Here is a 14,037-nt window from a genome sequence, read left to right as displayed (position 1 = left end):
CATAATATATGTAGTGGTTTTTATAAACTTATGATTAACATATAACATTTGCATAACATAGGTATAATGAAAACCTATTTATAAATATATATAAAGGCAAACATTTTTTCTGGAGAGAGAAAAAACGAACGATAATAATAGTGTTACTTATCTATATTTATACCGTATTACTTAGAATTAGATAGTCAATCCCGATTACAACTAGGCAACAAATCAAATTATTTTAATCAAATATTCATTTAAATACTTATCTATATTTATACCGTATTACTTAGAATTAGATAGTCAATCCCGATTACAACTAGGCAACAAATCAAATAATTTTAATCAAATATTCATTTAAAAATTAGGATTATTTTCAATTCAGATTAAATAAAATCTATTCTGCAGTTTAAACTACTTGTAAATTATGATATTTATAATTCAACGTCATAAATCCCCACATACATGTGTAGGTACTAATTGAATAGGAGTTTTGAATTCTTATAAAAATCTAAGAAAGTCCCATATTCAAAAGCGCAAAAACTGGTGCTTTGCTAAAAAAATAAGTAATACGATTTTTTTCTAATACGGGTAACACTATATTTGACTTTTTTTTTTACAATTTGGCCAAGATGCGAGTCTTTTAAGCCAAAATCCACATTTGACATTACACAGGGGTTTTTCCTTTGTTGTTTGGGCTATAACCGTGAAAATCGAAGTTTGTCAATTACGGGCATTTTTCTCTGTCATTCTAATTATGTCTTAGTGAGAGTAAAAGAGAAAAATCCCCGCTATTTGCGAATTTCGGTTTTCGCGGTAGGCCCCCTGGCCTCGAATCATGATTATCAGTGCCGGATTAAGACATTTTGGTGCCCTAAGCATTTCTAGACCATGGTGCCCCCTCATCAAGATTACATTGAATTTTCTTGGTAAATTGAGTGACGTTTATTGCCGCATTACTGCTGAGAATAGAATTTTCAATCCGTCACATCATTTTATCACCGAAATTGACAGTACTGCAGCAGTAATGTTCCAACAGTAGGTAAGGTCAAGTGTAAGCAAATTCGAAGACCGTGCTTCGCATAAGGGCGGAGGCCAAGCCGACCATTGTCCAAGTGTAAGCGAAGACGTAAGACATAGGCCGTACTCCGCACAGGCAAAGGCAGAGCTTCAGTAGGGGCCACGGGTGCCAACAGCCACAAAACCACAAATGTCTTGAATAGCAAATTATTGTTTACGAAAACGGGACTTAATTGGGTAAGTTTTAAAATTACCTCTGACCAGACGTTTCAAGGACGGCGTTGTCCCCATGGTCTCGGAGAAGACTGGGTAAAGTCGACATCATTATCTTGACGTTGGAGGTAATTTTAAAACTTAGTCAAACGCGATTAAGTCCCGTTTTCTTAAATAATAATGTGTCACAATTAGGCCAATACAATTAGATTTTTTCGAATTTGGACCTAAAAATACGTATAATCCGAGTTTGCTCCATTCCAGGAGGTGTGCATAAATGTTTCCTCTTTTTCAGTTTTTTGCTTGTAAATCGAAAACGGTACGGCCGACGGAAAATTTGTTCTAATTACGTGTATTATTAAAATTGATATCTGAGGATTCGAAATGTAATTTAACTATGTTCTTGCAATAAAATATATTGATTGATTGATTTAAGGTACCTTAATATGTATTCGTAGTAAATTGTAGAAAAAGGTCGATATTTTTTATTTTTGGTAAAATCATGTTAATAATCAGAAAACGCTTTCTTACCAGTGTCTGATCCACCAAGTGCTATTGTAATTGATAGTGGGTTCCTTCTACATCGAGTGGTTTGGCAATCCAAAGGAAAAAATTATCTCCTAAGGATCCCAAAATGTGACACCTCCTGGGATCGAGCAAACTCGGATTACACGCATTTAGGACCAAATAAATGTATTAAAACAATTTCCAGCATGCTGGGAATTAATTCCTAAAAACGCTATTTTTTGATCTAATTTGATTGGCCTAAAACGTGAAAATCAGTGTTTTTAAAGGCAAAGTCTAAGGCTAAACGCGCAGAGCGTTCGGTCGGCGCTTACGGATGAGGCCAAAGGTCGAGCTGGAAGAAAGCAAGGCTTGAATTTGAACAATGGCGAGGTATGAATAGCTGGACGTCCGGAGCGTCCGATCGCGGCGCGTTATCATATAATACAACCAATGGCGAGGTGTGAGCAAGGCAGCATGGATTTGGATCCATGGCCAAGCGAAAGTGAGACAGTTTGCATAAAGTAGAAGGTAGAAGGCCTGGCGTCGCATAAGACCTAACGCCGAACTGCAAAAGAGTGGCTTGAAATTACGGTCCTCCTACTGCTCGGCCTTTGGCTTAACTCGAAAGCGCAACTTGATAAGATGCTTTTGTTTTTTGGCCTTCGCGGGGCCCTTTATAACACTTTGACAATTAGGTCGCAGGATCGCGGCTCTGCAGCAACTCGGCCTGGCCATCTGATACATCTGGTGTGCAAGAGAGCAAAATACGCTACAAAATCGGTAAACTACGTCGAGAAAATCGGTTGGCCACAAGCCCGACGGTAAGATTTTTTGGCCATGAGCTTTGATGGCCTCCGCGTAAGGTTGGAGATGTGCTTACGTGTTCTCACTCTCTTACGACCTTTCGTTATTATCAGATGGGTACTTGCATACGTATCAAAAAGTTTCGTGTACATAAGTATTACACTACGACTGCGATGCGGATGTAGCCTGCGTGTTTTTTTTTTCCTACGATTTTGGTGCCCCCCTACGCGTGGTGCCCTAAGCAAGTGCTTATTTTGCTTAATGGTTAATCCGGCACTGATGATTATATAATGCTAGTTAACAAAACGAAACTTTTAGTAAATATGCAAAGAATATGTCACCAGACGAAATAATTTATGGGTTATGTGCATGAGTGAGTAGTGTATTCTTGTGTATATGTAGATGTGTATGTAGATAATAAAATTATATGCATACTATAGTTTGTCAAAGGGCTATCTCATTTCAAACATAGACAGAGGGAGTCATACTATCTTTGTCTTACACTAGTACTAGCATCCAAAAGAAAAGGGATAAACTTTAGATTAAAGGCCGTCGATTATAAAGCTCATATTTTTTTGTTAGATAGTTTAGATAACAAGAGAGCTTTTCACCAATTTTCACGTGCAGAAAACTTATAGTTTTCGAGATATAAATTTTCAAAGTTTTTATACAAAATGGAATTGCATCATGTAATTTAACCACGATCACTTGATATTTCGAATGTCTAAGTTGTCATTTTACATTGTGTTTAGTGTCTACTGTGATGTTTGTTTTGCTAATTGGTAAAAAATGTGTTTTATTTTATTATTTCTCATTTCAGAATTGTTGTTTTATTTATTATGCAAAAGTATATTATTTGAACAAAAATTTTTGATGATAATGATAAAAACTCAAATATTAAAGTACAAAAATTTAATGACATTTAATAGTATGTTGGTATAACGAAACGCAAAGTGACGCCATTTTGTTTGTATTGTTATTGTCGCGTATTCAGTCATCGTTTGTTGCTCTTGCAGTCGAGTTCGTTTTACGTACTCCTGTAATTTGCGCATTCAGTGACTACCATGGCGTCCCCGAAGCCCTATGCTTCCGTGTCTACCGAAGAGTCGAGCGAAGTGCGAGTGTCGGACTCTGATGAGTCCCTGCTCGTTACGGGCTCCTCTTCTGGTGAAGTGTCGCCGGTTGTTAGTGCGCGAGTGTTGGACTCAATAGAGCCGCTCGTGCAGGCAGCCCCAGTGTCGCCGGTCGTTAGTGCGCGAGTGTTGGACTCAATAGAGCCGCTCGTGCCGGCATCGGCAGTGAACGAACCTGCTGCTGGTCCTAGTGGGGTGGTTTTCCCTCGCGGGTCAACTCGCTCTATTATGGTACCAGCGAGCAGTAGTAGTAGTTCTGACGAAGATGATGTTGTGCCTGCGGTGCCCGCATCCAGGCCTTCTGGATCATCGGGCCGAAGAGTCGGCTACTATGCGCAGGAGATCAGGTTAGTATTTTATTCTGATAATAATTGTTACATTTTGTGTAGTAGTGGTATTTAAAATCAAAATTATCCATAAAATTTGGTTTAGATATTGTAAAAATACCATTTTTTATAGAGTAATTTTTTTTGTGGTGTTTTTGGCTCCTTGCATTGTGTCCGGTATAAAGTAATATAACCCCATTTTTTATAGAGTAATTTTTTTTGTGGTGTTTTTGGCTCCTTGCATTGTGTCTGGTATAAAGTAATGTAACCTCTGTAAATTAGCTATTCTGTTTATTAAAATCAAAATTATCCATAAAATTTGGTCTAGATATTGTAAAAATACCATTTTTTATAGAGTAATTTTTTTTGTGGTGTTTTTGGCTCCTTGCATTGTGTCCGGTATAAAGTAATATAACCTCTGTAAATTAGCTATTCTGTTTATTAAAATCAAAATTATCCATAAAATTTGGTCTAGATATTGTAAAAATACCACTTTTTATAGAGTAATTTTTTTTGTGGTGTTTTTGGCTCCTTGCATTGTGTCTGGTATAAAGTAATATAACCTCTGTAAATTAGCTATTCTGTTTATTAAGCACAATTTTTATTGTTTTAGGGACATGTGGAATTGGAGACGTGTCTTTGAAGACTTGGGGACACACGAGCAGTGTGTCCAGTTTGCGGAGGACCGAGGCTTGGTGCCTACTTTGAAGATGTGCACCCAGCACAAAGTCCCAATGAAGGTGACAAAAGAGAATGGGCAACTGGGCAGATTTCGGTGCAGAAAGGCAGGGTGCCGCACTAAACCAGTCTCTCGAGCCAAGGGGACTTGGTTTGAGAACGCGCGCTTGGCCCTGGTCTTCATTTTCCAGGTGATGTACGCGTTCTCGCAGGACATGAGTTACAACTCGACTAAAAATGAGGTGTCTTCGAGGGACCATGACACAGTCCTTTCGGACAGTACAATTAATGACTGGTTTAATTACTGTCGCGAGGTGGTAACACAATATGAAATTGACCACTACCAAAATGCAGCAGGAAAGATTGGCGGCCTTGACAAAGTTGTGCAGATCGATGAATCAAAATTTGGAAAACGCAAATATAATAGGGGTCGCCAGATAGAAGGACATTGGGTCATTGGAATGATCGAAGATGGCAGTGACGACTTAAGGCTGGAGGTGTGTCCCGACAACTCAAGAACTGCGGAGGCACTGGTGCCACTAATCCAAAAGCACGTTGAGGTAGGGTCAGTCATACACACAGACTTTTGGAGGGCGTATGACTGTTTGCCAGAATATGGCTACGTCCACAAAAAGGTAAACCATAGTGACCCTACAAATAAATTTGTGGCACCAGACGGGACACATACACAAAGAATTGAAAGCCAATGGCGAAATTTAAAGAAGCGATTTAGATGTAAGCAAAATAAAAATGATTTTGAGGACTGGATGATAGAGTCAGTATGGAGGCGTAGGATATATGTTAATCATTTAGACCCATATGAGGAATTAATTAAGGCAATAAAGTATGTTTTTAAAGACAAATTGTAGTTTTATTTTAGTTTTAGCATTAGTTTAGTTTTAGCATTAGTTTAGTTTTAATTAGTATAATTAATTGTGCAATAAATCTGATTATTTTCACATAATTTTTGTTTCTTTTTCACTACCTACCACGGACTCAATATATTGAAAGTCAGTACCAGTGAGCGAGTAAGACCTCTGGGCAGCACCGACTCGTATTAACCTAACCTAAAAATCTTGAAGTAAACAAGATATATGTTGTATGTTATTTTTTTTAATTATTTATACAAAAATAAAGCATGTTATATGAGGCATTAATGGCAGGTACCTGGGCATCGATTGGAAGTACCGTAGGAAAATTAACAGGCACACCAAGTATAGTTGTAAGTCCCTAATATAATGGAAAGTAATTCTGTACTTTATTCATATTTATTTAAAATAGTGTCACATTGCTGAGCAAAGGCCTCCCTCTCTTTAAATTATGTAATTTAAGTAAATTAAATTTCACCTTTTCATGTTGCTCTATAATAATTGTTTATAAAAATGCAAAATCAAGGGCTCTTTTACAAGTTAATACAGTATTTACAGTGACGTCATATAGTGTCATGAAAAATACATAGCAATATTTATAAATGCAACACCCAATACCTGGGTAAAAAATATCATTAGGTATTATAATCTGAACAGAAATAATTACTGTAGATGTAAAAGTGTCCAACTGTCAGCTATAAATAATAGTTCCAAATCGCTTTAGAGTAACGCTAGAATAGCTAAGAATCTAGAATCTAGGTGTTATTGACGGAGTGAAGTGCGCTGTCTATGATTCGTTTTTTTCCCAAGTATTCTGGGTATTGTAGCGCCACCTATTTAAGGTTTTTTGATGATATTTTTTGGTACATGGAGATTCCATTCCTTACCGTAGTGATTATATGCTCTTTGCCTCCACCTTCCATAAAAAAAAAAACGAATAGTACACGAAGCTAGTCAGTTTTTTTAATAATATATTTAACTTTTTGAATAAACGTCTTTATTATTATTATTATTATTAAGTATTCAAATATTTGCATATCAGGGCGACGGCTATGTGATATGGGCACTACTCTTAATCCTGATGGTATCGGTCAACACGTGGGGCTGCCGGTACTACCTGCGCTCTCTCGATGCTGCTGACAACTCTGCAGCACCCACAGTCATCTCTGCCGCCTCCAGCTACGTGCTATCGGTATTTATTCACTCATTGAGTCAATCCTGATGGTATTGGTCAACACGTGGGGCTGTTGGTACTGCCTGCATTCCCTCGACGCTGCCGACAACTCCGCAGTACCTACAGTCATCTCTGCCGCCTCCAGCTAAGTGCTATCGGTATTCATTCACTCAATGCGTCAATCCTGATGGTATCGGTCAACACGTGGGGCTGCTGGTACTGCCTGCGCTCTGTCGACGCTGCCGACAACTCCGCAGCACTTACAGTCATCTCTGCCGCCTCCAGCTACGTGCTATGGGTATTTATTCACTCACAGAGTCAATCCTGATGGTATCGGTCAAAACGTGGGTCCGGTACTACTTGCGCCCTCGTCACTGGCCCGTTTCTTAAGAGTAAACTTAAGTAAGAGAGCTGCTGGTCAGAATTCCACAACGCTTAATGTTTTCATACCACCCCCTGCCCACAATTCCGCAGCACCGTCATACATAGTCTCTGCCGTCTCTAGCTATTATACGTGATATCGGTAGGTAATCAAATCGTTCATTCATCTAATCATCTCGTTCTAAGCTATGTGAGTCAGCGTTTTATTCCTGATGATATCAGTCAACAATCAACATCTACCTGCGGCTCTCTTAAAGTATATTATTGCTCTCTCTCTCTATGAATTAATAATATATATATATAATAATTCAGCCTATATACGTCCCACTGCTGGGCACAGGCCTCCTCTCATGTGCGAGAGGGCTCGGGCTATAGTCCCCACGCTAGCCCAATGCGGATTGGGGACTTCACATACACCTTTGAATTTCTTCGCAGATGTATGCAGGTTTCCTCACGATGTTTTCCTTCACCGAAAAGCTAGTGGTAAATATCAAATGATATTTCGTATGAATTAATAATACCAAAGAGAATTTTAAATAGAGGTGTATACTTTTGGATATTTAACAAATTGAACACATATCAGAGAAAGAATAAGGATCAAAGTCAAATGGCGCTCTAAAAGTTTTAATTATGTGTCAAAAGATGGCAGTAAATTTACGTCGCTACAAAGTATTTTTTGAAAATACACCTCTATTTCAAATTCTCTTGGGACTGGACTACTAGCGGCCGCACTCGTGCCTACGCGTACATGTATGTACAGGTCTCACAGCGGCAATACAGAGACGACTCGGCTCTTCGAGCACCTACAATTAACTGACAGACTTCTCGAGCAGTACCCTTCCGCAGAGCTCGTGATTTTGGGAGACTTTAACGCCCACCATATTGAGTGGCTGGGTTCCCGGTCCACAGACCATGCAGGAAGGTCTGTTCACGAATTTTCTCTGGCCTATGGACTCGCGCAACTGGTACATATGAAAAGGGACCTTATTGTCGATGGCGCTTACGCCGCACTGCGTAGCGTGGCATTGTTTATAATATGGAAGCATGGTTAATAATGACGTAAGCGCCACCGACAATAAGGTCCCTTTTCATAGATAATGTCACATATATGTAACTGCCTTCTGGCCTCCGTCTGTCGGCTGTAATTGACAAAACGATGGACTAGTTCTTATCGTGATTGTAATCTCGTTCCAACCGCGACTGAAACAGAGTAAAATTAGTAGTTTCTCTAGACGATCTACTTACGAAATTGGGTTTATCATTCCTTCTGAACTGCACTGCAGATTATTTCTTTATTCGTACTGCATATCTTACCTGGATAATGTTTACCTTGTAAGTCTTGGACATAAGAAAATAATACGTTGTAGTACGCACTTATCTAATCGTGCGCTTAAGAAATTGCGCCCGTCGTGACTCTATTAGCCCAAGTAGGTATACCATAATTTTGGACAATCATACGTGTCTCACTCATCCTCAAAAAATCGGAGCGAAGTAACAAAGGTACATGTTTGATCGTCACAATAATTGACTCCCATAAGATCTGAGATACACTACTTATTTTCCTTTACGTATCTTCTACGAAACTCCAGCCTTATTGATTTAAAAGTTAGCCGTGTGGTTCTGACTTGCGGCCGAACTAATCTACGGGGACAAAACAGGCTCATAAAAGTCCGCAATCTCTTCAAGACGCAGCAGGCCCCAGTCTACGTATTAATAATAATAATGAGACTGGTATATATTCTATTGCATTCTTGCTTTATTTTTGTTAGCTAGGGTACATTTATTTCATTTGTACATACTTTGTGCATTACCGATAATATAGGTAACCCTTCAGTAGTATGTAGGGTTAAAGAGTACATAGTTAATATAAGTTTAATAAACACTTTCGTTTTAAGATTTTTTTACCACTGTCGGTACGAGTAATATGTATAGATACCCCACCAAATAAAAGTTTTCTAGTACTAAGATTCTCTCGACCTAAGCTACGGACGAACAGGCTCATAGACGGACGGACACGGAGAAACGATAAGGGTTCCTTGTTGATTAACAAACATAGAAACAATCTAGAATATGTTAGGTTTAGTTGGTAATCTTTACATTTTGTTTACAGGGTTTCATCGGGATATGTTTCTTCGGAGAGCTATCTTCTGTACGATGGTGGGCTGGCGCCCTACTCATCGTAATAGGACTTGCGTTGGTCGCCCGCTCTACGCCGGAAGATACCAAAGGAAAGAAAGACGAATAACAAGGTAGGTATTTCATTTAACTCACGCTAGCTCCCGGTCTTAGCTCATGGATCTGCGTACAAGGCTTATTATGTGTTATAATGTTGTCCACAGAGTTTCATCGGCATAATAATATGCCATTTCTGGAGGTGGGCGGTCGGCGCTCTTTGTTATAGAAGCGCTGTGCTGGTCGTATTCGTGACGCTGAAAGGGCCAAGGGAAGAAAGACGAATAACATTTTATGAGTCGTACTTAGCTAATTTAGTAAGTAAGACCTATGTGCTTATGTAGCTAATGTCATCGTAGTTATATCTTTACTGTGTAAATATTAAGTATATATACTTATATATTATATTGTACCTGAATTAGAATGAGACACTTACTGAGTATTATACTCGTAGGTACATAGCAAAGATACAGATTAATAGCATTTCTGTTATAATTTTTTATTAAATTATGATCAATCGATGTTTGTATTTTTAGTAGCAGCAAAATACCATTGATTCAAAACCCGGTGCACATTTAGGTATTTTTTTTATTTAGGTATACGAAATCCTGCGAGTCATTATTTCATTTTCTAACCTGGCTTAAATATGTAGTAGAAAACTAGCTTTAAACATGCATACAAAAGAATCCATGCGATAGGTCCTTCTGGAATCTGGACTGGACTATGTGATTGTAATGAAGATGCTTTTACAGCGTATTCTGATTGTAATAACGGGATATGAATTTGATCTGGATTGTTATAGACCTACTTACCTGTCTCTTTAACACTTATATACTTATTCAAAAAAAAGTTTTAAATGTAATTTTACTCATTGGGTAACGCACTTTCGATATCAGTTGGAAGTTTTCTGATATCTGTTATATTTACGGAATTATGGCCTGGCCACACTTAACGATTACACCCTGTATATCATATGTATAACAAATCCAAATCAAATTTGTAACCTGTTATTACAATCGCAATACGCCTTTATAGCTAGGCCCGAGAGACAGCCCCGTTCCGTAGATAACAAAATATTGTGTTTGTTCAAGCCAGTAACTTTGTTTGTTCAGAACACTGCCTATTTTATACCTTATATCTAAGTAGTAAAGTATACTTTCGTGTGTCCGAGTGAGAGGGTAACTCAATATGACGAACCTCAACCTCACGAAGCTAAGCGTGTTATATTCGCACCGCACCGGAACGCGGAAGGACAATTTCAATTAAATTCATTGTAATTTATGTGTCCCGAGAGCATGGGTTTTGTACCTATATGCTTGTACTCGTATCAACCGAGAAATGTGTTCTGGTTATTAGGAAGTTGTTGTTTGTTATGTACTTAACCCGTTACTCCTGAATGTATTTTATGAAATACAAAACATTATTTAAGGAAAGAATACCCGATTGCCCTTTTTCATTATTATTACTTAACACTTGCACTTTGGCAAGCCGTTTGGATAGTGTTGGGATTTAGCTTCAGCAAGAGACTGCTGAGTCAACCTCATGGGATCCGAATAGATTGAAAAGTTCCTTACCTATAATAGAACGTATAGTATTTACTTGGTAGGATTATATTAAGGGATTTCTTTAGGTCCTATCCTTTTATAATATCGCAGATTTAGTAAAACGTAGTAATATCCAGTTTTGGGTTAATATCGGGAAATAGGTACATACAACCTGTATGTGAGTAATATGAGTTTTTTTTCTAAAAGACGAAATCTGCGTCTATTTGTTTTTTTTTAATACCACGTCGGTGGCAAACAAGCATACGGCCCGCCTGATGGTAAACAGTCACCGTAGCCTATGGACGCCTGCAACTCAAGAGGTGTTACATGCGTGTTGCTGACCCTTTAAAAACCTATACACTCCTTTTTAGAAGAACCTCATACTGTATACCCTCGGGAAAACCTCGGCAGGGTGCTCATTCCACAGCCGGAGCGTCCGGAGTAGTTTTACTTCATTTGAATTATCCGATCGGGCCCTATCCAGTCTTACCCCACCCTAGCTTAATTTGTTTCTTGTTAATAGCTTGTTTATTTGATTAAAATGTTACTTAAAGAGGTCGAGTAGGTAAGTATCTGTGTTCGTACGAAAACGCAGGAACAGCGGTTAAGCGAACATCTTTTACTTGCAAATAGCCTGTTCAACGACGGATCCCTGCAATTGCCTTTTTAAAACTGGGCAGCCTTCATGATTCCACAGTTCTAAATCGTTTCCCTACGCCCTCGATATCTCCTTTTGATGATGAGTAAAAATTAAGGGCTTGAAGTGTTGGAAAATATGTATTAAGATTGGCCATCGTGGGAATGCCGCCTGCGTCATGGGCACCTTGCCTAGGGGGCAAAATTTCGAAAGTCCTTTTACGTAAGTATTTTTAAGTTTATTTTCACACTATTTTAATTTTTAGTATTATCATTTAATTTAGTTTGTAACATAACTATCTTTAAGTTTTTATTTTCTTCCCGTGTATTATACCTGGAAAGCCAACATTGTCAGTAGAATAAGGCGCGAAATTCTAAATTTGGATGGGAGCTCGATCTTTCGGGTAGGTACGTACTCGTATATTAAGTATGGCGAATCCGCCCGAGATGTCAAATTGATTGCCGTTTTGCCGATTTCTTTTCCCAGATGTAGATGCTATTTCACCAAATATTAACTTTTTTATAATATTTGAAACTCCATATTTTTTTCGTAATACATTTTAACTAGGTACTTAGGTACATAATGTCTGTATCTTACAAAACAATCGGTTCAGTAGTTTAGATAAAATAAAAATAAAAACTATTTTCATTTGTTAAATTTTCTTGAAAACTTAGATTTTTTGGTGAATTTGCATTTGACATCTGGGCAAATAATTCCGATTACGAAATAAGCCGATTCTCCATACTTACACGGCTTTTTCTTGCCGCCTTTTTCTAATAACAAGCCTGATTTGCCAGAGTATAATAGGTACTGCGTTTTTTCGTCGCATCAGGTTATTTTATCAGTAAAAGAATTGGGTTTCAAAAGGAGATAATCAGAGCTCAAAAATTAAGGCAGGCTGAAAAAAAGTAATATGGTAAATTTTGCGAGCGCGTGAATCCTGTGAAGATTTTAAAAGAAGAAAGAAGTAGGTAATATTATTTTTGAAATGTTCACATCAACCACTTTATTTTTATCAGCCTTTATTTATTCTATGAGTGGAGGTATCCATAGCCCTAAAACTTAATCGTTATTACTTATAGATAAATATTGAAGTGGATTTAATAATGTAGTACAAATTATTTCATTTTATCTTTAATAAAAGATTGAGAAGATTTATACTGAAGTTTTCTTTAGCAGGCTGAAAAAAATGTTGTGGTAAATTTTGCGCGCGTGTTACGTCAAGACGGCTAAACAGCTTGAAGCTCCCTGCAGCGCGCTATCGCACCGAGCGCGCTAGTGCTGCCCAGCTTCTAATCGATAATTTTAACCGACTTGAAAAAGGTTTCTCAATTCATCAGAATATTTGTTTTTTTTTTATTTAGATATATTACCCAAATCCTCAAAGATCGCTGGATCTATCGACTTAGATTTTTTTTGTTTGATAAGGTACGTCTACTAAATCTAATGATGAAGTCTGAATCTAATGATGGAATCCGATATGTCTTCTAATATTATATTTACGAGAATCGCCCGTCTTCTACTAATAGGGGAACACCAAAAAAAGCCCAACGAATTAAGAACATTCTTTCAAAATGTTTACTGTGTTGTTTCTTCACTGTTTTTTTTTTCATCAAAACAAAACATTTCATAAAATAAAAATTATTACAAGTGATGCGTGCAAATATTAAATATATTTTAAATTTTATATATTAAATAATAGGCATGCAGGATACGATTCTCTTAGTATCTAAACTATTTTTAAGGGGCTCCCTGCGGTATTCATCGATTTTGAATACATTTGCATTTGCACTAAAGATAGAATTATAGGACGAACGAATATTGGATCTTCAATCTATTATCTCCATTCTGGTCTGCCGGATTTTGAAAAAAATGGACACTTGTTTTTTTTATATTTTTTAGACATTGTCTAAAAAATCACTTTTTTCATAACTCTATTCCTGTGAAGGATTTTACATGTACGAAATCTACACATTTGGGTTCATCTTTTATGCCTCTTAAAACTGATCAGATATTTTAATTTTAAACTAATTAACACAAAAGTTATGGCCAGTAAACCAGTTTTTGGCCTTAAATTGTAAAACTTTGCAGTAAATATGGGATACTATATTGCTTGCAGCCGTTGCTGGTAATATGATAAGCTAAAAAAACATTAGAATACTAAGGGATTCAGAGCGAAGGTCATAGGCGTTAGGGACGGACCCACTTAATATCTACCTAAACTCTTTTTCTTCCTCGCGTTATCTCGGCATTTTTGCCACGGCTCATGGGAGCCTGGCATCCGCTTGACAACTAATCCCAAGAATTGGCGTAGGCACTCGTTTTTACGAAAGCGACTGTCATCTGACCTCCCAACCCAGAGGGTAAACTAGGCCTTATCGGGATTAGTTCGGTTTCCTCACGATGTTTTCTTTCACCGAAAAGAGACTGGTAAATATCAAATGATATTTCGTATATATAAGTTCCGAAAAACTCATCGGTACGAGCAGGGGTTCCAACCCGCGACCTTCGGGTTGAAAGTCGCACACTATTACCGCTAGGCCATTAGCGCTCGTTATAATATCCAAACTATTCTTTCTATATCTACTTATTATTTA

At 37.8% G+C, this 14,037-nt stretch overlaps 2 protein-coding genes across 2 annotated transcripts; both read left to right on the top strand.

Moving 5' to 3' along the window:
• Positions 1 to 3,051: 3,051 nt before the first annotated feature.
• LOC133523435 (uncharacterized) lies at positions 3,052 to 5,627 on the top strand. Its single transcript, XM_061859012.1, has 2 exons — positions 3,052 to 4,006; positions 4,599 to 5,627. Exons 1-2 carry the CDS (start codon positions 3,591 to 3,593, stop codon positions 5,530 to 5,532), a joined length of 1,350 nt encoding a protein of 449 aa, XP_061714996.1. The 5' UTR covers positions 3,052 to 3,590; the 3' UTR covers positions 5,533 to 5,627.
• Positions 5,628 to 5,723: 96 nt separating this feature from the next.
• LOC133523436 (uncharacterized) lies at positions 5,724 to 9,780 on the top strand. The gene is made up of 4 exons (XM_061859013.1): positions 5,724 to 5,885; positions 6,575 to 6,724; positions 9,198 to 9,336; positions 9,427 to 9,780. The coding sequence occupies exons 1-3, from the start codon at positions 5,802 to 5,804 to the stop codon at positions 9,330 to 9,332; spliced, it is 369 nt and encodes a 122-aa protein (XP_061714997.1). The 5' UTR covers positions 5,724 to 5,801; the 3' UTR covers positions 9,333 to 9,336; positions 9,427 to 9,780.
• Positions 9,781 to 14,037: the final 4,257 nt, after the last annotated feature.

The sequence above is a fragment of the Cydia pomonella genome, chromosome 12, assembly GCF_033807575.1.
Source record: "Cydia pomonella isolate Wapato2018A chromosome 12, ilCydPomo1, whole genome shotgun sequence".
Taxonomy (NCBI): domain Eukaryota; kingdom Metazoa; phylum Arthropoda; class Insecta; order Lepidoptera; family Tortricidae; genus Cydia; species Cydia pomonella.
Note: the sequence above shows the minus strand (reverse complement) of the source record. Positions and strands in the feature narration are given on the sequence as shown.